This window comes from Morus notabilis, unplaced genomic scaffold (genome assembly GCF_000414095.1).
Source record: "Morus notabilis unplaced genomic scaffold, ASM41409v2 Scaffold577, whole genome shotgun sequence".
NCBI classification, from domain to species: Eukaryota; Viridiplantae; Streptophyta; class Magnoliopsida; order Rosales; family Moraceae; genus Morus; species Morus notabilis.
The window spans coordinates 119,512-144,038 of record NW_010357321.1 but is presented as its reverse complement, the minus strand read 5'-3'; the positions used below and the strand labels follow the sequence as shown (position 1 = coordinate 144,038).

General features: G+C 35.1%; 2 protein-coding genes across 4 annotated transcripts; one reads left to right on the top strand and one right to left on the bottom strand.

Annotated features, from left to right (window-relative positions):
* The first annotated feature begins 2,228 nt into the window (after positions 1–2,228).
* LOC21395609 (ATP-dependent helicase BRM) lies at positions 2,229–13,516 on the top strand. Its single transcript, XM_010089637.2, has 14 exons — positions 2,229–2,858; positions 4,163–5,497; positions 5,624–6,967; positions 7,129–7,241; positions 7,470–7,557; positions 7,693–7,779; positions 8,035–8,127; positions 8,237–8,320; positions 8,443–8,646; positions 9,155–9,397; positions 9,479–11,053; positions 11,147–11,695; positions 11,935–12,186; positions 12,557–13,516. The coding sequence occupies exons 1-14, from the start codon at positions 2,691–2,693 to the stop codon at positions 13,211–13,213; spliced, it is 6,792 nt and encodes a 2,263-aa protein (XP_010087939.1). The 5' UTR covers positions 2,229–2,690; the 3' UTR covers positions 13,214–13,516.
* A 2,448-nt stretch (positions 13,517–15,964) lies between these two features.
* On the bottom strand, positions 15,965–18,788 carry LOC21395608 (ubiquitin-conjugating enzyme E2 5). Of its 3 annotated transcripts, none has more exons than XM_024168271.1 (6): positions 18,602–18,788; positions 18,416–18,507; positions 17,877–17,991; positions 17,709–17,761; positions 17,465–17,593; positions 15,965–16,378 (listed from the first exon to the last, which is right to left on the bottom strand). In XM_024168271.1, exons 1-6 carry the CDS (start codon positions 18,643–18,645, stop codon positions 16,248–16,250), a joined length of 564 nt encoding a protein of 187 aa, XP_024024039.1. In that variant the 5' UTR covers positions 18,646–18,788; the 3' UTR covers positions 15,965–16,247. The 3 variants fall into 3 exon arrangements, with proteins under 3 accessions (XP_024024039.1, XP_010087938.1, XP_024024042.1); XM_010089636.2 differs by having other exon boundaries at positions 15,966–16,378; positions 18,428–18,507; XM_024168274.1 differs by having other exon boundaries at positions 16,296–16,408.
* Positions 18,789–24,527: the final 5,739 nt, after the last annotated feature.

The following is a 24,527-nucleotide window of genomic DNA, read 5'->3' as shown; positions in this document are numbered from 1 at the left end:
ATCTATTTTTTTCTTCTACTTAGAGTTTAAGAAAAAATAGTTTAATCTTTATTTTCATTTATATCTTTCATCTTTTATACGGTTTACTTATTTATATCTATTATTTTTTTTTACTTATAGTTTAAGAAAAAATTATTTAATTTTATTTTCATTTATGCCATTCATTTCTTATACTTTTATTTAGTTGTTGTCTGTTGTTTTTCTTACTCGAAGCTTAAAAAAAATACTTTAATTTTTATTTTTGTTTATATATTTAATCTTTTATACTTTTTTTTACTTATTTCTTATCTAATCTTTTTTTCATGTTTTTTTTTTTTTTACTTTATTGTTAATTCGGCTCTATATTTTGTTTTTTCATCACATGTACCTATTTTTATTAATTCTTATGATAAAATTTTGTTCTCTCTTTTTTTTTTTCTTTTTTGTTGTTGTTGTTCACAAGAAGTATCACGGTTGAAAAAGAGTGGCCATACCACAATCAAACAAATTTTCCGACAACACTTACAAATTAAACGATTCCTTTTCGAGTAGATACATGTTTGCTCAGAGTATGTTTAACAGGATGGATGGAGAGAGAGGGGGATGAAAAGAGAGTCTCAGGCCTCGTTCACTTCGCGAATTTGAGTTTTCAATTCGAACTAAAATGTGGTATTTTTTGAGAGCTTTTCACTGTAGCAGAAAAAGTTAGATGTGACATTTTCTGAAAGCTTTTTACTGTAGAAACTTAAAACTGAAAACTCGAATCGGTGAAATGAACGAGACCTCAACCTATTGTTTAGAGAGAAGTGAGAGGTGAAATGAAACTCTCTCTTTTCAAATTCATCATTTTGCATCTTTTAATGAGAGGATTTATGCAATCCACCCTTTAAAGTTTTAAAAAGACTATTTTATCTTTCAAAGTGTGTAGTATCAAATGGTGAAAATAACAATATAGTAATTAAATAACTTTCTATTCATCCATTATTTTACGGTGGAACATGTTATTTTACTCTACCGGTATGAACAATTATTTTTAATCGTTATATTTATTTTTTAATGATTAAATCCGTGCATGTCCATATTAAAATTTTACAGTGCACTACACAAAATTTCTCCACTCAAAAAATTAATCCTACAGTTTTCACTAGTGGAGTGAAGTATCTTGCTCCACCGTAAAAAAACTTTTTTTAAAAAATTATTTTATCGTAGATAAAAGACCAACTCACCTAATGAATATGAGTTGTTTTAATTGGAAATGGTATTCAATTTAGATGCATCTCACAACTTAAAAGATCAGCAGTTACGATTCACCTATTACAACATTACAAAGTTCGCATTGGTAGCCTACTACTCTAGAACAAACACTCTGCCAATATAATTACAATACATTCAGACCTCGTTCGTTTCGCTGATTCGAGTTTAGAATTTGAGTTGAGATGTGATTTTATGTGAGAGCTTTTTACTGTAGTAAAAAAGTTAGATGTGACTGTTTGTGATAACTTTTTACTGTAACAAAACTCGAATTAGCGAAACGAACGATGCCTCAATTTTTTAGATCCTTTCTCACCTGAGATTCATACCCAATCATTCATGGTTTAAAAAAGAGTCCATCTTTGGCGACTCCAATAATGAAAATGGAAGGTAATAATCTCAACGAATAAAGTTAATTATTATTATTTTATCTCACAGCAAAAACAACGTTACTATTATTAATATTGTCAATGTAAAAACAACGTTATTATTATTAATTTTGTCAATGTAAAAACATCGTTATTTATTTTGCTCACAACAAAAAAGGAATGAAAAAAAACGACAAATTCATGTGGGACACGTTTCATATTGCTATTGGAGGAGTCTGTTTCCGTTTTTGGCAGGTAAGCTTGATCGTAGCCTTTACCTGACAAAAACAAAACGACAACTTTCTTAAGGAAAAAAAATATTGAATAAAATAATTAAAAACCCATGGCTCGAACCGTAATTACTGTGGATTCTGGGGCCGATTTAGTAACTGTAAACTTAATGTAAAAAATCTAACCGTAGGCACCGGAATCAGCCTCATTGTTAGCTGCATAAAGCCATAAAGCGACCCCCACATGTTCCTCAACCTGAGCGAGAGAGGAAAAAGAAAAAAAATAAAATAAAAAAATAAAAAAAAATAAAAAAAAGAAAAAGAGAGAGAGAGAAAAAAAAAAAGTTACCCTCAAAAGAAATTAAAAATTAGGGAAATGAAAAAAAAAAGAACAGAGAAAAATTAGAGAGAGAGAGAGAGAGAGAGAAAAAAAAAGGCCTAGGGTTTGACTGAGAAAATTTGCGAATCGCGTGCGAAAAACCCTCCAGGAGAGAGTGAGTGGAATCGCCAATTTCCTGCCCGTCAACTCGGCTTGTCAGCTCGCTCCAGAGATCCACCATCGTCATCGTCCATGCCCGTTCCGAAAATCGCGCTTTTTTTAGAGAGAGAAAATTGGTGTAGAGAGAGAAAATCTTCGAGGGCTGTTGCGGGGGGGTTTTTGAACGTTGCGATCGGAGGGCCCAGACAAGGTTTTTGTCGAAAGTTGGAGGGATTTTTCTAGTTTTCTTGGGTTTTGGGCTTTTTGGGTGTATTCTAACTTTTTCATTTCGCCCCCAATTTTTCTCTTATCGGAGGTTCTTTTGTATTTTTCTGGGATTTCGGCTTCTGGGTAGGTCTGTATTGTATTCCAGTGCAATTGGGCATGCAATCTGGTGGTGGTGGTGGAGGAGGACCCAGCCGGAATCCGGGAGGTCCGGTGGGGCGGGCGGCATCGACGTCGTCGGCTGCCTCGCCGTCTTCGTCGTCGTCCGCCGTGTCGACGCCGCACTTGGGCTTCGACTCAATTCAGCAGCAGCAGCAGTCTAGGCAGGTAATGTGATTTTCTTTTGGTTCAGTGGAATTCCGTTAAATTGGGACGTGGGAATGCGTCATTTGTGGGGTTGAAGCTGAAAGATGAAAGTTTTCGCATTTCTAATTATTTCTTTGCAAATGTACCAACTAGAGTTTTTTTTTTGCAATTAATACGTTTGGATTGTGTCGTTTGGACGTTTAGTTAGTTAGTTATTAATTAGTTGGTTCCTGATTAATTTCTTGGAAGAGTAAGTTTTTAGTTAACCGAGGAGACAAAGTAGACATTGCCTTAATGATAACTAATCGGATAGCCATAATAAGGTCATCAACCGTGCTCAGTTGGATAAAGAACGGTTCAGTTCAATCACAAAAATGTGGGGTCTGCTTAAGGATTCTGTCTTTTGCTGTATTCTTCTGTATCTGAAGTTGACGTTAAAAATCTTAGCCTTTGGTGGTGATTATTTCCATCTCATTTAGGATTTTTATTGAGTTTAATTTGGAATCTGCTGAAAAAGTTCAGGTCCATTCATCGATTGTGTTTGTTTACTCGGCTTTGTTTGGGTTATGGCGAAATGGGATTTTCGTGTTCATTTGCTGAAGTATGGTAGTTATCGATAGCTGAGAACAGAGCGAAATGACTTGGATTTCTCGGCCTTTATTGATGATTTAAGTTTAAGAATTGCACTTTGTGAGATTCTTCATAGCTTTGCCCATGACCCTTTGGTTGTGTTAATATGGTGAATTGAAGTCCATGTACTCTCATGGTTTTGTGATTTGTCTTGTTTCTTGTTTCTTAGAAATGCTTTTAACCTCCATCCTTTTTCCCATTATGTGCGTGACTGTGTATAGTCCTGTTGATTCAGTTTCCATGAATATTGTCTTCCTTTGCTCCCATTTTCTTATGGACTTTCCCAAGAAGCCGTGTTGAGTCTGATATTACACTAACATTGAGGAGTATATCATAACTTCCAGAAATGTGATTAGAAGTAATTATGCATTTATCTAACTTGGATAATGGATGATGTCTTGTCTTTTTTGTGTAGGATGTTTAGTTATAAATTAATAATTTTTATTCTATTCATACTGCAGGAGCTCGTTTCTAATAGAAATCTAAATCAGGGGTTTTTTTTTTTGTTTAAATCAGTGTCTGATTTCAGGCGTTTTGGTTTGTTTCCAACGACATATTTGGGCATATCTTCTGCATTGTCTTTATTCAATCGGAATTAAAAATGAGGATGACAATGGCAATTTTTTTCCCCAAATAGTTGTATCTTCTTTTCCTGATGACTAAGGCTCTTATAGTACAATTTTCTGTTCATGCAGCCATTACAACAACAATTACTAAGAAAACCTGAAGGTAATGAACATCTTCTAGCATATCAAGGTGGCGGTCTCCAGGGAGTTTTGGGAGTGGGCAATTTTTCATCTCCCGGTATGATGCCGCTGCCTCAACAATCAAGGAAATTCTTTGACTTGGCACAACAACATGGTTCCTCTCTGGAGGGTCAGAATAGGAGCCAAGGGCCTGACCAGCAGGTACTGAATCCAGTCCACCAAGCTTATCTTCAGTATGCTTTTCAGGCTGCTCAACAGAAGTCATCTATGGTCATGCAACCCCAACAGCAGGCTAAAATGGGATTGTTAGGCCCTCCGTCGGGCAAGGATCAGGACCCACGAATGGGAAATATGAAAATGCAAGAACTCATGTCCATTCAAGCGGCTAACCAAGCACATGCATCATCATCCAAAAATTCGTCTGAGCATTTTGCTCGCGGAGAAAAGCAGATGGAGCAAGGGCAGCCAGTGGCCTCTGACCAGCGGAGTGAGCCTAAGCTGTTGGCTCAGCCAGCAGTCATTGGACAATTAATGCCAGGAAATATCATAAGGCCCATGCAGGTGCCACAATCTCAGCAAAACATACAAAACATGACAAGCAACCAGATCGCAATGGCTCAGCTGCAGGCAGTGCAGGCATGGGCACTTGAGCACAACATTGATCTTTCATTGCCAGGAAACGCCAATTTGATGGCGCAGCTCATCCCACTTGTACAAGCTAGGATGGCTGGACAGCAAAAAGCAAATGAAAGCAATGTGGGTGCACAACCAACACCCATCCCGGTGACAAAGCAGCAGGTTACTTCTCCACAAGTTGCAAGTGAGAATTCACCACGTGCTAATTCATCAAGTGATGTATCTGGGCAGTCGGGGTCAGCAAAAGCAAAGCAAGTGGTTTCATCTGGCCCTTTTGGTTCTACTTCAAATGCTGGTAGTATTAACAATAGTAACAACATTGCGATGCAGCAGTTTCCTGCTCATGGAAGAGAAAACCCAACGCCTATTAGACAGACAGCTGTAGCTGGGAACGGAATGCCTCCAATGCATCCTTTGCAGTCACCTGCAAACATGAGCCAGGGTGTGGATCAATCTTTTCATGCGAAAAATTCATTGAGCAGCACGGAAAATATGCAACTGCAATACCTTAGGCCATTGAGTCGATCTTCCCCACAAGCTCCTGTTGCTATGAATGAGAGGGCCTCGGGCAGTCAAGTTCTGTCACAAGGTGGACCAGCTACTCAGATGTCTCAACAGCAGAACGGGTTCACCAAACAGCAATTGCACGTTCTCAAAGCTCAAATTCTAGCATTTAGGCGATTGAAGGTTTGTAAATATATTTTTTTCCATCCTCCCTGATAAACTAAATAATATATTACCTTTTAATTTTTAAACTGTTGCTACCTTTCAATTATTGAGATGATTTGTATTTTCTTTTTTGTTATTTGACAGAAAGGAGAAGGTACTCTCCCACAAGAACTTCTTCGGGCTATTGTGCCGCCTCCCCTTGAGGTGCAGCTGCAGCAGCAATTTCTTCCTGGAGGTGGAAACATTCAGGATAAATCTGCTGGGAAGGTTGTAGCTGACCGTGCTAGACATGTTGAGTCCAGTGACAAAGATGCACAGGTGGTTGCATCAGTTAGTGGGCAAAACATTGCAAAGCAAGAAGTTTCCACAAGGGATGAGAAAGCAAGTGCATCAGCTGTTCACATGCAAGGTACGCCAGCTGTGACGAAGGAACCCGCACCAGTCATTTCTTCAGGAAAAGACGACCAGCGTCCTACTAGTGTATCTGTCAAGACAGACCCTGAAGTTGAAAGGGCTATTCCAAAAGCTCCTGTTCGTAGTGATTCAATAGATAGGGGAAAGACCATTGCACCTCAGGTTCCTGCATCTGATGCAATGCAAGTTAAAAAGCCTGCACAACCGAGCACTGCACAACCGAGCACTGCACCATCCCAGCCAAAAGATATTGGTCTGACCAGAAAGTATCATGGACCACTATTTGATTTCCCTTTCTTTACTAGGAAACATGACTCCTTGGGCCCTGGACTGATTAATAATAATAACAATTTAACATTGGCATATGATGTCAAAGATCTTCTTTTTGAGGAAGGTGCAGAGGTGCTTAACAAGAAGAGAACAGAAAATATAAAGAAGATTGGTGGTTTACTGGCGGTAAATTTGGAGAGAAAAAGGATTAGGCCAGATCTTGTATTGCGGTTGCAAATCGAAGAGAAGAAGCTCCGACTTTTAGATTTACAGGCACGCTTGAGGGATGAAATTGATCAACAGCAGCAGGAGATAATGGCTATGCCCGATAGGCCGTATAGGAAGTTTGTTCGGCTCTGTGAGCGTCAGCGCATGGATCTTTCTAGGCAAGTACAGGCTTCTCAAAAAGCCTTGAGAGATAAGCAACTGAAATCCATCTTTCTCTGGCGTAAGAAGCTTCTTGAGGCTCACTGGGGCATTCGTGATGCACGGACTGCCCGAAATAGGGGAGTCGCAAAGTATCACGAGAAGATGTTGAGGGAATTCTCAAAAAGAAAGGATGACGATCGGAACAAAAGGATGGAAGCATTGAAGAATAATGATGTGGAAAGGTATAGGGAGATGTTACTTGAACAGCAGACCAACATTAAAGGTGATGCTGCGGAGAGATATGCAGTTCTCTCATCATTCTTGACTCAGACAGAAGAATATCTTTACAAACTGGGAGGTAAAATAACTGCTGCCAAGAATCAGCAGGAGGTGGAGGAGGCAGCAAATGCTGCTGCAGCTGCTGCACGACTTCAGGTACGCTTTGCATATTTGTCTCATTATTTTTCTTCCTCTTTTCCTCTTCTTCCAACCTCTTTGCTGATTTTCACTTTTGGTTTTTCCCATTTCTCATTTTTCATGCCCCGTCCCGTGTTTTTTCTCACTAATTCATCTAATTAACTGTTTTTTGACAAAAGGGTCTATCGGAAGAAGAAGTTAGAGCAGCAGCAGCTTGTGCTGGGGAGGAAGTGATGATACGAAATCGTTTTATGGAAATGAATGCACCAAAGGATAGCTCATCCGTTAACAAGTAAGCGGGTTACTTTGTGGAAAATGTCCTCAGTAATATCAAACGTGGGGTAGTTGGTTTTGTGGTATAGAGGTTCATACTGGCTGTGTATCCAAGATCCGCCTGGTTTTTGGATTTAATTTCTTTGTTTTTTAGCATTCTTTGTTATGTACTTGCGTATATGCTTATGCGATTTAATTTTGTATTTAGCTTTTTTAATTGTTTCTCATTTTTCACATTTGTTACCAGGTATTATAGTCTTGCACATGCTGTGAATGAAAGAGTCGCAAGGCAACCCTCCATGTTGCGAGCTGGAACTTTAAGAGACTATCAACTTGTATGTTACCATTTTTAGTAGTTGTTTCATTTTGGGCCCACTACTTTGTGTTCACTATTTTCCAGTAGCATTTTTTCCTTTTGGAGGGCTTTCAAGCGAGCTAGCCCTTTAACTGTTATTGGCTTTATTGTGTAGGTTGGGTTGCAATGGATGCTTTCGTTGTATAACAACAAGTTAAATGGAATCTTAGCTGATGAAATGGGTCTTGGAAAAACTGTACAGGTGGCTTTTTGTTGGAATCGAGCTACTCGAGGGGTCTCTTTTTTTTTTTTTTTTTTTTTTTTTTTTTTTTTTTTTTTGGTTATTCAGCAAAAACGGAAAAAGAGAGAGAGAGAGAGAGAGAAAGCTAGTCTTTATGGTCCGCTCTCCAATTGTCACAAAAGACTGTCAACATATAAAAGAGTTGGTTTTTTGGTGCTCCAGTTCCCTATGCAAGTATTCTGTTATAGTCAAGTGATTTAGAACTTTCTGTTGCAGGTAATGGCTTTGATTGCATACTTAATGGAATTCAAAGGGAATTATGGGCCGCATCTCATAATTGTTCCAAATGCTGTTTTAGTAAATTGGAAGGTTGGTTTCTTTTTCTTTATTTTTTCCTTGAACGCAGAAGGTTAGTTTATTTTCTGTTGATTTTGATAATGATTTTCCCGTAACATGCCTATCTGAGCTCATTTTGCAGAGTGAGTTGCATACTTGGTTGCCATCTGTCTCTTGCATATATTATGTTGGTGGAAAGGATCAACGGTCAAAATTGTTTTCTCAAGTGAGACATATGCATTTTTTTTTTTTTGTTTTTGTTTTTGTTTTTATATTTTTTTTATTTATGCTTTTGTTTTCCATTGATTTTCCAACTTATTTTGTTTACATTTCTTTATTCTTGATTAGGAGGTCTGTGCCATGAAGTTCAATGTCCTTGTGACAACCTATGAGTTCATCATGTATGATCGCTCTAAACTTTCCAAGATAGATTGGAAATACATTATAATTGATGAGGCACAAAGGATGAAGGACAGGGAATCAGTTCTAGCGCGTGATCTTGATAGATATCGTTGCCATAGGCGCCTGCTTCTCACAGGGACGCCATTACAGGTTCCTATAATACTCATTTGACATATAATTACAACACGCCTTGACAAAATTGTATGGGTTCAAGCTATGTACGTTGTTATTTCTTTGCACGAGCTTAACTAATTCGTGGCTTTCGAGAATTGGCTTTGTGCAACCATAGTAATATCATTATTAGGTTACTGTAAATACAAGCCCACAAACACACACACTGATATGCACGTGGAGTAGGATATGAACGGTTCTTTAATCTGAAACATTAGTGGGGGCTTTAGCTGTCTTTTTTTTCCCTAAAATTATTTGCTATTTTAATTTAGTTTTTTTAATGGAAAAAATACTTGGTGATTAGAAGAGTCATTTGTTCGGTGTTTCAATCGTCTGAACTTAGGATTTTTTTTTTCAAAGGATGATCCATAATTATAGTTGTATTTTCATTTTCTTCCTTCTGCTGTGGGACCTTTCATTTCACATTTTCTCTTGAATAATTTTATCCAGATTCTTGAGTTGAGCTGGATTGATTTTACAATTGCAGAATGATTTGAAGGAATTATGGTCACTTTTGAATCTACTTCTTCCTGAAGTTTTTGACAATAAGAAGGCATTTCATGATTGGTTCTCACAGCCGTTCCAAAAAGAAGCTCCTATGCAGAATGCAGAAGATGACTGGCTAGAGACTGAAAAGAAAGTTATCATCATCCACCGACTCCACCAAATTTTAGAGCCATTTATGCTCAGACGACGTGTTGAAGATGTTGAGGGTTCACTTCCACCAAAGGTATGCTGTTGCCTTGGCCCTTTATTTGTACGTGCTTTACATGGCTTATAATTCATTCTCACTAGCAATTCTGGATCACAGGTGTCCATAGTTCTAAGATGTAGAATGTCAGCTATACAGAGTGCCATTTATGATTGGATCAAATCTACTGGTACTCTCCGAATTGACCCGGAAGATGAGAAGCTCAGGGTTCAAAAAAATTCACTTTACCAGGCTAGGGTTTATAAGACCTTGAATAACAGGTGTATGGAGCTGCGTAAAACTTGTAACCATCCTTTGCTCAATTATCCATATTTCAGTGACTTATCAAAGGATTTCCTTGTAAGATCTTGTGGTAAACTGTGGATTCTAGATAGAATCCTCATCAAACTTCAGAGAACGGGGCATCGTGTACTTCTTTTCAGTACCATGACAAAACTCCTTGATATATTGGAGGAATACTTGCAGTGGCGGCGACTTATCTATAGGCGAATTGACGGAACAACTAGTTTAGAGGATCGTGAATCAGCCATTGTTGACTTTAATAGCCCTAATTCAGATTGCTTCATCTTCTTGCTTAGTATCCGTGCAGCTGGTCGTGGGCTAAATCTTCAGTCCGCTGATACAGTTGTCATTTATGATCCTGATCCGAACCCTAAAAATGAGGAACAGGCAGTAGCTAGAGCCCACCGTATTGGACAGAAAAGAGAAGTTAAAGTTATTTATATGGAAGCAGTTGTTGACAAAATATCCAGCCATCAGAAAGAAGATGAACTGAGAAGTGGAGGTACAGTTGATTCAGAGGATGACCTTGCTGGTAAAGATCGATACATGGGATCTATTGAGAGCCTCATCAGAAACAACATTCAACAATATAAGATTGACATGGCTGATGAGGTTATAAATGCTGGGCGCTTTGACCAGAGGACTACACACGAAGAGAGACGCGTGACATTAGAGACATTATTGCATGACGAGGAGAGATATCAAGAAACTGTCCATGATGTTCCATCCTTGCAGGAGGTTAATCGCATGATTGCAAGAAGTGAAGAAGAAGTTGAATTGTTTGATCAAATGGATGAAGAACTAGATTGGATTGAGGAGATGTCAATCTATGAGCAGGTACCTAAATGGCTTCGAGCTGGTACAAAAGAAGTAAATTCCACCATTGCTGCTTTATCAAAAAGACCATTGAAGAAGATGTTACTTGGTGGTAATATTGGAGTGGAATCTAGTGAAATGGGTTCTGATTCGTCTCCTAAACCTGAAAGAAGAAGGGGGCGGCCCAAGGGAAAGAAGCATCCTAATTACAAGGAATTAGATGATGAAAATGGAGAATACTCGGAAGCAAGTTCTGATGAGAGAAATGGATATTCTATGCATGAAGAAGAGGGAGAGATAGGAGAATACGAAGATGATGAATTCAGTGGCGCTGTTGGGGCACCACAAGTTAATAAAGACCAAGCAGAAGAAGATGGCCCAGCATGTGATGGTACATACGAGTATCCTCGGGCTTCAGAAATTATTAGGAATAACCATGTACCAGAAGAAGCTGGTTCCTCTGGATCATCCTCAGACAGCCGACGATTGACTCGGATAGTGTCTCCAGTTTCTTCTCAGAAATTTGGGTCTCTGTCGGCCTTAGATGGTAGGCCAGGTTCTGTTTCTAAAAGACTGGTATGCGACTTGTCATTATCTCTTGATGTTCTGTTAATTTTTGCTCGTACTAAGTGGGTTAATTTTTTATTTTTGTTATTATATAATTTCCAGCCAGATGAACTAGAGGAAGGGGAAATTGCTGTGTCCGGAGATTCTCACATGGATCATCAGCAATCTGGAAGTTGGATTCATGACCGTGAAGAGGCTGAAGATGAACAGGTCTTACAACCGAAAATAAAAAGGAAACGCAGTCTTCGCATTCGTCCCCGTCACAATGTGGAAAGGCCAGAAGACAAATCTAGCAACGAGACATCATCTATCCAACGGGGAGATACATCACTGTTGCCATTCCAGGTGGACCATAAATATCAAGCGCAGTTAAGAGGAGACCCTGAAATGAAATTGTATGGAGATTCCAGTTCTTATAGGCATGAGCAGAATGATTCCTCAACGAAAGGTAGACGGAATCTGCCTTCACGGAGAGTAGCTAATACGTCAAAGTTGCATGCTTCGCCAAAATCTAGCAGCAGATTGAATAGCATGTCTGCTTCTGCAGATGATGCTAGTGAGCATCCTAGGGACAATTGGGAGGGGAAAGTTGTACATTCTACTGGCACCTCAGCTTTTGGCACAAAGATGTCTGACATCGTCCAAAGAAGGGTATGCACTGTATACTTTGTCACATTTCTGCAATGTCCTTGATTGTGACAGGAGTAAGATGTCTACTTTCAGCTGCGCATAGAGGGAGAATGTCACGCACATGCACATCTAAGTACTATTTCATGGTGTATTAGTTGGATATGAGCATAGGAATAATTGGCCTATGAGTGTTGCTTCTGTTTAGTTTGATCTTTCTGTTTCCCTTCTATAGGAACTTACCTGTAAGTTTCTGAATGCAGTGCAAGAGTGTAATAATCAAGCTCCAAAGGCGAATAGATAAGGAAGGATCTCAAATTGTTCCCTTGCTTACGGATTTGTGGAAGCGGATTGAAAATTCTGGTTACACAGGTGGATCTGGGAGCAATATTTTGGATTTACGAAAGATCGAACAGCGCATAGAGAGGTTAGAGTATAATGGAGTTATGGAGCTGATATTTGATGTGCAGGCTATGTTAAGAAGTGCAATGAATTACTACTCATTTTCACATGAGGTAATGCTGTTTAACACTCTACCGCTTTTTATCACTGGATGACCATACTAGTTCATTCTGTTTACATCTTTTCTTGAGGTGGATGATTTTTTTTTTTTTTTGAAAGACTAGAAAACTTGTGTGAGTGCTTATGAGAAATGCAAATGCTGGCTAACGCCTTGAAATAACAATTCAAAATTTGATACTTAGATTTAAAGCCATTTTGCCTCGAAAGCTGCAGTAAAATTCAGGACAGTTCTTTTGCCTAATTTTCTACTTTTATCTTTTAGAATGATCCTCGTCAAAAGGCCTCGTTTAGAACCAGGGTGTTTTCTGGTCTTATATATCAGGGATATAATGAGGGGCTGATGATGTCACCATTTTTCCACAGGTGAGATCTGAGGCCAGGAAAGTACATGATTTGTTCTTCGATATCTTGAAAATTGCATTTCCAGATACAGAATTTCGAGAAGCCAGAAGTGCACTCTCCTTTTCTGGCCCAGTTTCTACCACTGCTCCATCCCCAAGGATGGCCCCTGCTGCTCAAACCAAGAGACAGAAGATGGTAAACGAGGTGGAAGCCGAGCCAAGCCCCTTGCAGAAGCCGCAGCAGCGGGGACCGATGTACAGTAGTGAAGAGACGGTTAGGGTGAGAGGCCCACTGCAAAAGGAATCAAGACATGGAAGTGGAAGCGGCAACAGCAGGGAGCAATATCAGCAGGATGATTCTCCGCGTCTAACTCATCCTGGGGATCTTGTTATTTGCAAGAAGAAGAGAAAAGATAGGGAAAAGTCTGTGGGGAAGGCGAGGACTGGACCAGCCGGCCCCATTTCACCCCCCAGTATGGCTCGAGGTATAAAAAGCCCAGGTCCTGGTTCCGTCGCCAGGGACACGAGACTAACACAACAATCCACCCCTCATTCTCAAGGGTGGGCTAACCAGTCTGCTCAACCCGCAAACGGCAGTGGAGGGTCCAGTGTTGGTTGGGCAAACCCTGTAAAGAGGTTGAGGACAGATTCTGGGAAGAGGAGGCCAAGCCATCTATGACCTTCTGAAAGGATAGAATACTGATGTAATGGAAGAATTTATCACTTCTTTTTGAGTTCAGATCAGATGCTGAGTTCATTATTGTTGGGCCCTTCTTGGCTCAACTACAATTAGCCAATACTGTTAATAACTGTAGGTCCTCTATTTTTCCACCCCTTGTAGGTTACAAGTGCCCTTCTCCTTCCATGGAATTCTTGGCCTTATAATTGAATCTGTGCCTCGCCGGGCGTCTTTTATAAGAAGGAAACCTTTTGTATAGATGTGCTTTATATTTATCTGTAAGATTTTATAGTTTTTTCAAAACCTTTATCCTGCCTTTTTTTTTATTTATTATTATTTTTTTCCTTTTTAATTGCTCAACATTTACTCCTTTTTGTTGTTATTTAATTTTTTATTTTAAGGAACACCGAACAAATGTCCAATCAAGTTTGGGGTGAGTTGGAAATTGGACTAAACTTTAATTTTTAGGGTTGGTGAAATCGTCTGTTTTTCCTGGGAGAGTGCTGTTATTCAAATCACCAAAAATGACTGGTTAATGATTAGACTCAAAGTTGTGTAGTGCATATTTGCACCTGTTATTGGTCATGAATGGTTGCGTATTTTAATGCTAGAATTATGAAGTTCCAAGGATTTTTTTATTTTCTAATGTCAAACTTAGTACGTCCTCGTAAACGCACGTTTACTAGTTGATGAAAATAATGCCCGTAGACTTTATGAGGAATGTAGTGCGTTTTTAAGCTACCAGATGCACAATTTTCACGTTGAGGAGTGGGGGAATTTTTATGGTGCCGAGAGAAATTCTTGGTACCGTGCCGGAAACTCAATAACTGGTGAATTCTAGCTATAACTTGTAAACTTCGAATGTTTGTGTTAGTTAAGTTACGACGGAATCGTGAATTTTCAAGGAATATGTTAATATGTGAATTATGTCAGAACTTACAAACTTATGTTAAAGTTGTAAAAGTTACGATAGACTTGTGATTTGTAAATCAATTCGGTGTCATGGATGCACCATAGAAAGACCCGAGGATCAGTGGATTTTCACTTAACAAGAACTAGAACGAAAGGTTTCAAACTTACATGTATAAATAAACACGTATGAACTGTACACAAGTAGGCACAAAGTTTACTGACATATGATGGACACCATTTTCTTTCTCCCAAACTGTACTTTTTGCTTCCACAAAAAAGAAAAAGTTAAAACAACCAACAAGAGAAGAAATAATCTTTTTTGAAATGCTTTGAAGGTGAATTTCTGGTTAAAAAAAATGTGAAGTTTTTTCCTTCAAGGGAATTCTAAAATACGACACCCCATTTATAAGGTCACTGGACTGCAGCCATAAGATTTAAAAACAAAACTCAAAAAATGCCCCCAAGTTTTAGCCAAATTTAACTTTTGTCCCTATATTTTATTAATCCAACAAGTACATATAAGACTATTTCAGAATTATCCCCTTCATCTTTCAAAAAAGTAAAATCCCTTTAACTGGTAAAAATTTGTGATATACAAAAAGCATTCTCAATAATTATTATTTAGATATCATTGCAGCCATTAATTATTTATTTTTTAACAAATTAAAACTTAAAATTAAATATAAAAAAGCACCAATGTGTTCAGACGTCTATGGAGTAGGCTCTGGTGTGGGGCCGAACCAATTTGAAAACTCTAAGGCCCCGTTCACTTCGCTGATTCGAGTTTAGAATTCGAGTTGAGATGTGACTTTATGTGAGAACTTTTTACTGTAGTAAAAAAGTTAGATGTGATTGTTTGTGAGAGTTTTTTACTGTATAAAAACTTGAATTCTAAACTCGAATCAGCGAAGTGAACGGGCCCTAAATATGATCAAATATGTGTTGAAAGTGAGCATGAAAGATCCTATTTGAGGCTAAACTAATCTGACTTAACGAATTTTAGAATTTTTTCAAATAGATATATTTTATTGAAATTCTTAATTTTCTCTCTAAATTTAATCTTAGTTATTAATTTTCAAGATTTTGATTGTTGATATTTCGGGACAATTTCAAAAACACTATAAATACTTTTTTATTATAAAAAAATGGGAAAAACATGAGTTTAGCTTAAACTGATGGGATACTTTTTAATTTTCTAAATTTTAAATTAAGCAGCATTTATAAACACTAAGCACAACGATATAACTGTAATGTTTAAAGAATCCTCTTACATTATCCAACTCTATATTATAAGTATATAAGAACTATCCATTGATGAGTGCAAAAGTAAGAATGTATTAAAGAATCATCTCACAATATCCAATTCCTGTCTAGCTTTTTGTTTAATGTTGAATGTGCGATGTTACGAGTGAAAATTAAATCCTTCCATTTGACTAGAAATGAATTAGGTTCTTTTCGTTTAATTGGTAGACCCGAGATTTCCAAAATGAGGAAGGGAATAAGGGTTCAAATGACACCAACAATCCCCTTTTTCAAAAAAAAAAAAAAAAAAAAAAAAAAAAAAAAAAAAAAAAAAACTGGGCATTTGATGCGTGAGATGGGGTGCCCTACAGTAGAAGTCCCCCTCCAAGAAAATGTAAAGATACTTTGCTAACAAGTTTACAATAAGCGTTTCAAAATGATAAGTTGATACTTTGATTCAAGCTTTCACTATATGAGATGACTTTTCCTGCCTTAACAAGAAAAGCCTCGGCCAACCGTAATGCCAAAAGTATTCAGTTGGCACACCATGGTGAAATCCATTTTATGCTATAATTAGTTAATACACATGCAATTTATCATGACGTGCCAAAATGGAGGCTTGTTTATCTAAAAGTTCGCGTAAAATATTCCTACAGAAAAGCAGGATTTATCTGCTGGAGTCCAATTGATTAAGCATACCAAAGATAGCAACATGAAACCAACAATACATTATTTACAAGAATGGAAGGGAAATGAAGGCTGGGGAAATTCTTTCCCCATCCAATATACAGTCTTTGTTGGAGTTGGGGATGAATTTTGAGACAGCTAAAACATCATGTACAGATAGAGAGTTTACAGAGGACTGATCGCAGGAACATCTCTAGGGATCTGCTTGGCCTACGACTTGCTCATCGCCAGAATCTGATTCATCTTCGCTCAGTTCCTCATCACTTGATTTGTCCTTTGCCGTGGCTCCTATGTCTTCTGGTTTGGCGTACTTCTCACGGTATTCTGGATGATAAGGTCAACACAAGCAACTAGCTAAACTATGTTCGAAGTTGTGGAGGATGCCAAGCAAAAAACGACACATTAATAGGATTCTTAAGGAACACTTGAAGATGAAGCAATCCAGCGTATTTTGTTCATGAACATGATTTTCAGTTCATAACTTCTATGATGCCACCATATGGAATTATGCTTTCTTTAAACCAATGAAGTGATTTTGTTTTCAAAAGATATATAATTTTTTCAATGACATGTTCTGCATTTCAAACATATTACAAACTTACAAAAGAATAACTCAAGTTAGGACATTGACAATTATCCAAAAACACGTAGCATAATCCCAGGAACGTAATAAACAAATACAGACCTGCCCTATTGCACCACCAACCTAAATCATAATATCTTATTGCCAAAATTAAATGCTGCTTCTGAGAAAATACATTGGAGTTGTAACCAGAAGGGCCAAAGCTAGCAACATGGTTACAGGATTGGACTCGGTTAAACCGAACCATACAAATTGACAACATCACATTATTGTCAAGACACCTTCCCAGTTTGAAAGTATAAGCACTTCCATAACAAACCTTTTCACGTTTTTGTCAAGAGTTTACTCTAAATAAGTTATAAACTAGTTAATTTGTTTGAAATGACTTCTCCTTTCAAAGAAACAAAGGAATGTATAGGACAGAATAATTCAAGAAGGATCCTATATCCTAGGTCTGCACTCAATGTCTAACCTCTCTTGATCTGCATTTATAGATTCAAAACGAGAAGGCATCATACAATTTGAGTCTAAATTCATACTCAAGTTTATAAAGAGATTAAACTTCGCCAGTTTATGTCCATAAAAGCAGCAGAATGTATAATTTCATTTCTTAACACCAATATGTCATTCACTAGTTGCCCACAACAAACATGTATTACAAACTATCAATAACATGAAGTTAGAAACTTACTGAAATTAGAGAATAAAGGGTAAAGAGAAAGTAGAAAAGTATGGAAATGTTCAAGAGAAATTTGATACTTTTTGGCTACGAGTTTACTGAGACTATGCATAATGAATAAACTAGGACTTTGGTAAAGGATCAATACCTTTAACTCTTTGTTCATAAGCAGCTCGATCGCGCATCATCAGAGCCGCAGCTTCTCCATTCAGAGGGTCTGATGGGTTGGGATAGAGAAGAAGTTGCGGCAGGAAGACTTCAAACACATTTACCAGATCTTCAAAACATGAATGTACACAAATAAGACCAATAACTCTCAACTCTAAAATGTAAAATCAAGAAAAGAGCTTCAGACTAAATTTTAAGACAAGAAAATGTAAACATTTATTTACCAAACATGGGACTCCAAGTCTGATTGATAACATCCAAACAAACAGAACCTGACCTGAAATTAGATTTGCACCCAAATATAATTAGAATTGCAAACTATTCCTTTTTGTGGAAAACTTCCCATTTCAGAGAGGAAAAAAAGGAAAAAGATATTAAGATTTAATACTCACATCTCATCAACATTTGGGTGGTAGATCTTATTGACAAATCCTATTGAAGGAGATTTATAGGGATAAGCATCTGGGAGTTCAACTCTTATCCTCCATACACCTCCATGATAAGGACCTTCACCACCGAAAAAAAAAAAAAAGAAAGAAAAGCCCAGCATGGTGTCAGGAAAATTAATTTAAGGGCCAAAAAAAAAAATGAAAAAGAAAAAAGAGAAAAGTTTGGTGAGAGTATTTCTAGAGGAAAAGGGTCCTTCAGATTTGGACTAAATAACCTCAGAAAATGCAATATCAAATCAAAAGGCCAGCCGAAAACTAGTTATTCTTTCGGAACAAAACTTCGAATAATTAAAAAAAAAACATATGAAAAGGTAAATATATACTTTGCTAAATTGCAAGTTCTGAGCTAAAAATCCAGAGCATCTAATAACATATATTATCAAAATAGCTAAAATCAAGAAGACTCAACAGAGAAACCATGTCAAGAAAACTAAGAAATTATTTGCAGAAGCACTGGAAATGGAAAATAAAGACATGGGTACATAAGGATTTACTGTCACTGGGTCCATGGAAATCTACATAGAATTCTTGCATGCCATCGTTGATCATCTCCACCTTGTAATCACTCATCATCCTGACCAAAAAAAGAAAAGAAAAAACAATATAATCAAAAGAAAACATCCAGAAAAATCTGAGCTGAACAAGACAATCAAGTTAAGAGGATTAACAGTTTCATCAGGTCCATCTCTCTGCGTTTGCTTGGGGAAGACATGATTTTTGTTTTTCTTTGCGAAAATTTGGTTTTCCTTTTCTTCCCTTGTTTGCGTGAGAGGATTTTCTTTTTTTTTTTTCTTTCTAAATGTTTAGAGAGAGAGAGAAAGAGAGAGCTTGTTTCTTACAGCTGAGATAAGCAAAAACTGTTCAGACATGAACGAGTGAAGGAAGGGGGATAGTATTAGTAATAATAATAAAATGGGTAATTTACACTGATGATCCTTAAACTCTTTGATAAGTGACACTTTACCCTTTATTTTTTTAATTTTTATAAAATCATCTCTAAATTCTCAAAACATTTGCAATTAAGCCCTTCCCGTCAATTCTCGTTAACTTTTTGACAGAATGAATGACATGTACGGCATGTGATTAAAAAAAAGGATAATTTAGTAAAATAACAATGATTTATTATTTACCGAAAAATTTGAATTAAAAAATTTCAACAGGGGTGTTTTAGTATTTTCGACTGCATATAGTGCACTTTACGGTGACGTTAATTGTTCCGTCCAAAAATTGACGGAAAAGACTTAGGAGACGTTTGGTTCATGGATTAGAATTATTTTCAATTTACGTGTATTTTTTGTGAGAGAAAATACTGTAGCGAACCACAAACCATGATTCGAATCAGGGAACGAATCTAGGTACCAAACATCCCCTTAATTGTCAACATTTTAAGAGTTTTGAGATGGTTCCATTAAAATTAAAAAAATAGAGATCAAAATGTCACTTATTTAACAGTTTAAAGACTATCAGTGTAAATTATTCTAATAAATAATAAGGTGCAAAATTTCACGTAGGACCCAAGTTATTTTTTTTTTAAATTTTATTATTGTCAACTTTGCACTCACAGTCCAAGATATTCCTCTCCTTCAAAATGCTTACCCTTTTGGCATTTTAGCGGATTATCTTTTAGGGTCTTTCGGGAAATTCTATTGTTTATTTATTAGGATTGAAGAATGGGTAATGTGAGTAAATTTATGTTTATTTACTTTCTTTTATTTTAGAATTGAGTATGATTTGTGGGCTTTACTCAAATTTAAAATTTAAGAATAAGATTTATACTCTCATGCCCCTCTTAGGAATGAGACTCTCATTTCTAATATTAATATTAAATTATTATCATATACCTAATTTATTTATAAATTTAAAATTTAAAATAAATTTAAAAAATAATAAGTACAACCTATATTTATTATTTTATTTACCTAATATTATAATACTAGGTTAATTATTGTTCTTTAATATAATAAAAATGTATTTTATTTTGTTTAATAAACTAATAATATATTTTAATTTTTAGCACTATTTTTTATTTTTATTTATTTTATTTAAATTTTGAAAATTTATTTTTATATGTTTAAATAATTGTAGAATTTATATTTATTATTTTATTACTCTATTATTATACTAATGTGATGTTTGGTTCATGGATTCAAATCATGTGATTATAATCATTTTTTATTTACGTGTATTTTTTGTAAGAAAAAATACTGTAGCGAACCACGAACCATGATTCGAATCAGGGAACAAATTTAGGTACCAAACGGACTCTAAATATTTTAATTACAATTAATTTTAAAATAATAAGTACACAATTTATTTTTTAAATTAAAAATATAAAATTGACTTAAAGGGTATATTAGTACTTTTATATTAATTCATTCTAAATTTTAGGTGTAAGTAAACGCATGAATGAGATTTGGAGTGACTCCGATTCCAATTCTGTCACTAAATAAATAATTTATTCTGACTCTGATTTCTCATTCTGAATCCTATCCACTCTGATTCATGTCCATTCCGATTACGCATAGGTAAACATGTCATAAGTGTTTTTTATGTTCATGTCCATTATTAAATGTAGAAAAGAAGTGTCAGCTGTTAGATTGGAAAGATTACTCTAATGGTATAATATGGTTTTTAACTGTTGTATTTTTATTAAATTTCGTTGAATTATTACGTTGTATTTAATTTATTTAATTGGATAGTTAAGAGTTAAAGAAGCAATGCAATAATTTTTTCCTATCTTATAGTTATAAATTGTTTTTCAAAAAAAATTAAAGCTAAAGAAATTCTAACTCTAGATGTCGTTAATCGTTGATGTCAATAAAAAAAAATTAAGAAAACTTAAAAAACTATGTGGTAAATTAAGGTCTCCTTTAATTCGCTGATTCGTGTTTTTAATTTGAGTTGAGATTTGATTATGTGAGAGCTTTTTACTGTAGCAAAAAAGTTAGATGTGATTGTTTCTGAAAGCTTTTTACTGTAGTAAAACTCAAATCGGTGAAATGAACGAGGCCTAAAGAAGTAACGCAATTATCAATCGATATGAGAGTTGTATATTATAACTCAGATTTCTCATTATAACTCATGATCCAAATAGTAATTCCTAATTTTGAAACGTTTTTAGAGAAAAAATCTTAAAGATAAAAGTGACTTTTTAAAATAAGATATTTTACATGTTTATCTAATAAATTTGTATGGTTTTAACAATTTATTGTCTAAACTTTTAATTTTGACAAGTTGTCCTCTTAACTTATAAAGTTATCATAATATACCCCATTTTGATAATGATTGTGTTAAATTAGTATTGAAAAAACACGTTCAACAAAAAAATTCATCTCAATTCAAATATAACACAAATATTTCAATTTCTCAACTTCTAATCCATTAAATCTAATAAAAAACACATGAACAAATTTAGTAACTGTGCACATGACAATAATTTTATAAATTTAAGGGGTTTAATTGTCAAAATTAAAAGTTTAGATGACAATTTAATCAATCACGATAAATTTAGGGGACAATTGTGTTAAAAATCTTTTAAAATAATTAGCAATGTACATAATGAATAATAGTTTTAGATGTTACAAATGATGCTAAAGCTTCGTTCATTTCACCGATTTAAATTTTCAGTTTTAGATTTTTATAATTAAAAGCTCTCAAAAAATGTCACATTTAACTTTTTTTTACTACAGTTAAAAACTCTCAGAAAATATTACATCTCAACTCGAATTCGCGAAACAAACGGGTCCTAAGTTTCTGGTCGATGTCGATGATTCTATGCAAAAGGTTCATAATGTCAGCAATTGTGTTTACTTTACAAATTTTAATAGTTGATTTAATTATTTCATATTATTTTGGAGTTAGTGCCACTCCACATCTCAAATAGCTTATCAAAGCGATCTTGAAAATAATGGTAACGTTATCTTCAATGAGAAAGATATATAATATTTTAAGTATATGTTCATTACCACAATATGTCTAGAATAAAGAAAAAAAAAAAAAAACAATATGCCTGGAATATATTATTTAAGTTCCTCCGTACTATGACAAATGTGACTTGGTATATTAGTACTAAGGGTGTTCATAAGTTGAGTTGGTACAGGTAGAGTTTTTTCTTCTCCCATTTGAAAGGGTGTGAGTTGTACATATTTAGTTCAAACGATGTTAGAAAAATTTCACAACCTAATGATGTTTGGGTTGGGTTAGGGTAGTGCGGGGTGGGTTAAGTGGTCAGTTTCAACATTCAAAGAATCAAAAACTCAAAGTTCAATCCAATATTCAAAGTTCATTATCAAATAGAAATAATAACTCCAACATTCAAACAATAGAAATTCAAAGTTTAATCCAACATCAAACATGAAGCAAAGTAGTCCATTCAACATCAAACATAAAACAAACAAAAATTAGTCCACACTCATAAATTAGGCTTAACATAAAGCAAACATAGAGGCTTAATTCAAACATGAAGAAACTAGATAGTAGAAATGAGTTACCTGCTTAGGGTTAGATATTAGATGAGGCAAGTTAGAGCGCGGATTGAGTTAGGGTGTGCGGGCCATTATAAACCCAACTCACACTCCGCTCTAAAACTTCAGGCTAGACATTGAATGGGCCAAAAAAATTTAATACTAAAAATTACATTTTTTGAATTGAATTGGGGTGGGGTGGGTTGGACCTGCGGGTTTATGAAGAGCTTTAATTAGTACGTATGTGTATTTATATGCATATATAAACTTTGTCATCATGTCTACTCGTGTACGTAATCATGTTTATCTTATACTTGTTAGCCCAAAAACAATATTCACGCGTCTCAATCTATACATGGTATTGTACGGTTTACAAAATGCAAAATGTAGATGGGAAAAAACCACAAATACCACTCAAAATGATAAAAAGTATTATTTATATTACATCATTTAAAAGTAAATTATTGTCATTCAATTAATAAAAAAATAAAAAGCCACAAATAATAGATTTAAATAAATTAAAATAATTATCATTCAATTGATAAAAAGAAAATAAAAGACCACAAATAATAGATTTAAATAAAATCATGATAAATTATGTACTTTTTTCTGGGGTGTGTTTGTTGTTTATGTATATATACACTCAACAAATAAACAATGAAAATTGAAAAGCGCATGAATAACAAGGTGTGAGACACATCCTGTAAAATTTGAATCGTTCAAAATCATGCGACTGCTAAGTTTGCTATAATAAAAATCTCCATCTTTTCTTTTTTTTTTTAATATCTAATAGATATCGGTTAATTCGTAACTATATACATACATAGGTACATATTACGTACGTGCAAAAGTGATATCGGTTATTATTTATGCATAATTTGTTCTTTACGTAACAACTGTAATCTCTCACATAAGCTTCTTATAAATAATTGACATCTTATGAATGCAGCTCGCCAAAAATGAATATACTCTCAACAAATATTTGATTGGCTATACTTACCTTTTAATTTATTTGAAAAATATAAAACTTGCAATGTTAGGTCCAGATCAAACTAGTCAAATGAATTAATATGCAAATTTATATTAAAGACAAAATCATAATTTGAACTCAATGGAATTCCTTTTTTTAGGAACTCTCAATGTCAATTTCAATTAACATGGTTAAACTTGGTGGAAATTCCTATAGAAACTCAGGAGAAGAAATTGTTATATATGTAACTTATAATGGCACTATTTCTTATATGCATGCTATAATAATGAATTTGACGCGATTATCATCCTATTATCATCATCATGTCTATTTTAGGATTGATTTCGGCCTCGTTCATTTCACCGATTCGAGTTTTCAGTTTTAGGTTTCTACAGTAAAAAGTTATCAGAAAATGTCACATTAACTTTTTCTGCTACAGTGAAAAGTTCTCAGAAAATGTCACATCTCAGTTCGAATTAAAAACTCGAATCCGCGAAGTGAACGAGGCCTTCATAAGTCTTTTGTTCGTGTCCTCAATAAGATTTTATCACTTCATTTAATGGTCTTAACTTCTTAATTGACGTGATATTACATTTTATTTAATGTGTTATTTTAATTGATGTGGCATAGTTTTAATTTCTCTTCTTTCTTTTGTATTTATGAATCACATTATTTATCTAAAAGAAAAATTAATGTGACGTAATAATATTAGAAAGACATAAAAAGGCACGCAAATAAAGAGTTATGAGAGTTGATTCTATCTACTTTATACTTTCATTTTTTTTTTCTTTTATAGTAAAAATTGTAAAATTCTTAACGTAGACAATCACATATCATACTATTAAAAAATTAATTTAATAATTAAAAATAACAATTTTCTATAGTGTAAAATTCTAACCGTTCAATGTCAATAATTATGCCTAAAAGAAAATGTCATCCTTCCCTGATATGATAGGGAATATATATACTCTCACTTTACCAAAGTTACATTTATATTGATATTGATTTGTTCCCTAACAACATGTAGTGTTGCTTTATTTGAAATCATATTCAGTAGATCAGTCTTTCAATTAGGATTTGAAACTTATTAAAGTTTGGTTTTCCCCATTTATCCATGAAAAAGAGGACAAATTAACAAAAGCAGTAATTATGGAGATGATC

Excerpts from the sequence above, each read along its gene's own strand:
- LOC21395609 (XM_010089637.2), top strand. The coding sequence starts at position 2,691 with ATGCAATCTGGTGGTGGTGGTGGAGGAGGACCCAGCCGGAATCCGGGA. Across the intron at positions 7,780-8,034 it reads GTCTTGGAAAAACTGTACAG|GTAATGGCTTTGATTGCATA; the intron begins GTGGCTTTTTGT and ends TTTCTGTTGCAG. Across the intron at positions 8,647-9,154 it reads TCACAGGGACGCCATTACAG|AATGATTTGAAGGAATTATG; the intron begins GTTCCTATAATA and ends TTACAATTGCAG.
- LOC21395608 (XM_024168271.1), bottom strand. The coding sequence starts at position 18,645 with ATGTCTTCCCCAAGCAAACGCAGAGAGATGGACCTGATGAAACT. Across the intron at positions 17,762-17,876 it reads CACCCAAATGTTGATGAGAT|GTCAGGTTCTGTTTGTTTGG; the intron begins GTGAGTATTAAA and ends ATCTAATTTCAG. Across the intron at positions 16,379-17,464 it reads TTATGAACAAAGAGTTAAAG|AATACCGTGAGAAGTACGCC; the intron begins GTATTGATCCTT and ends CTTATCATCCAG.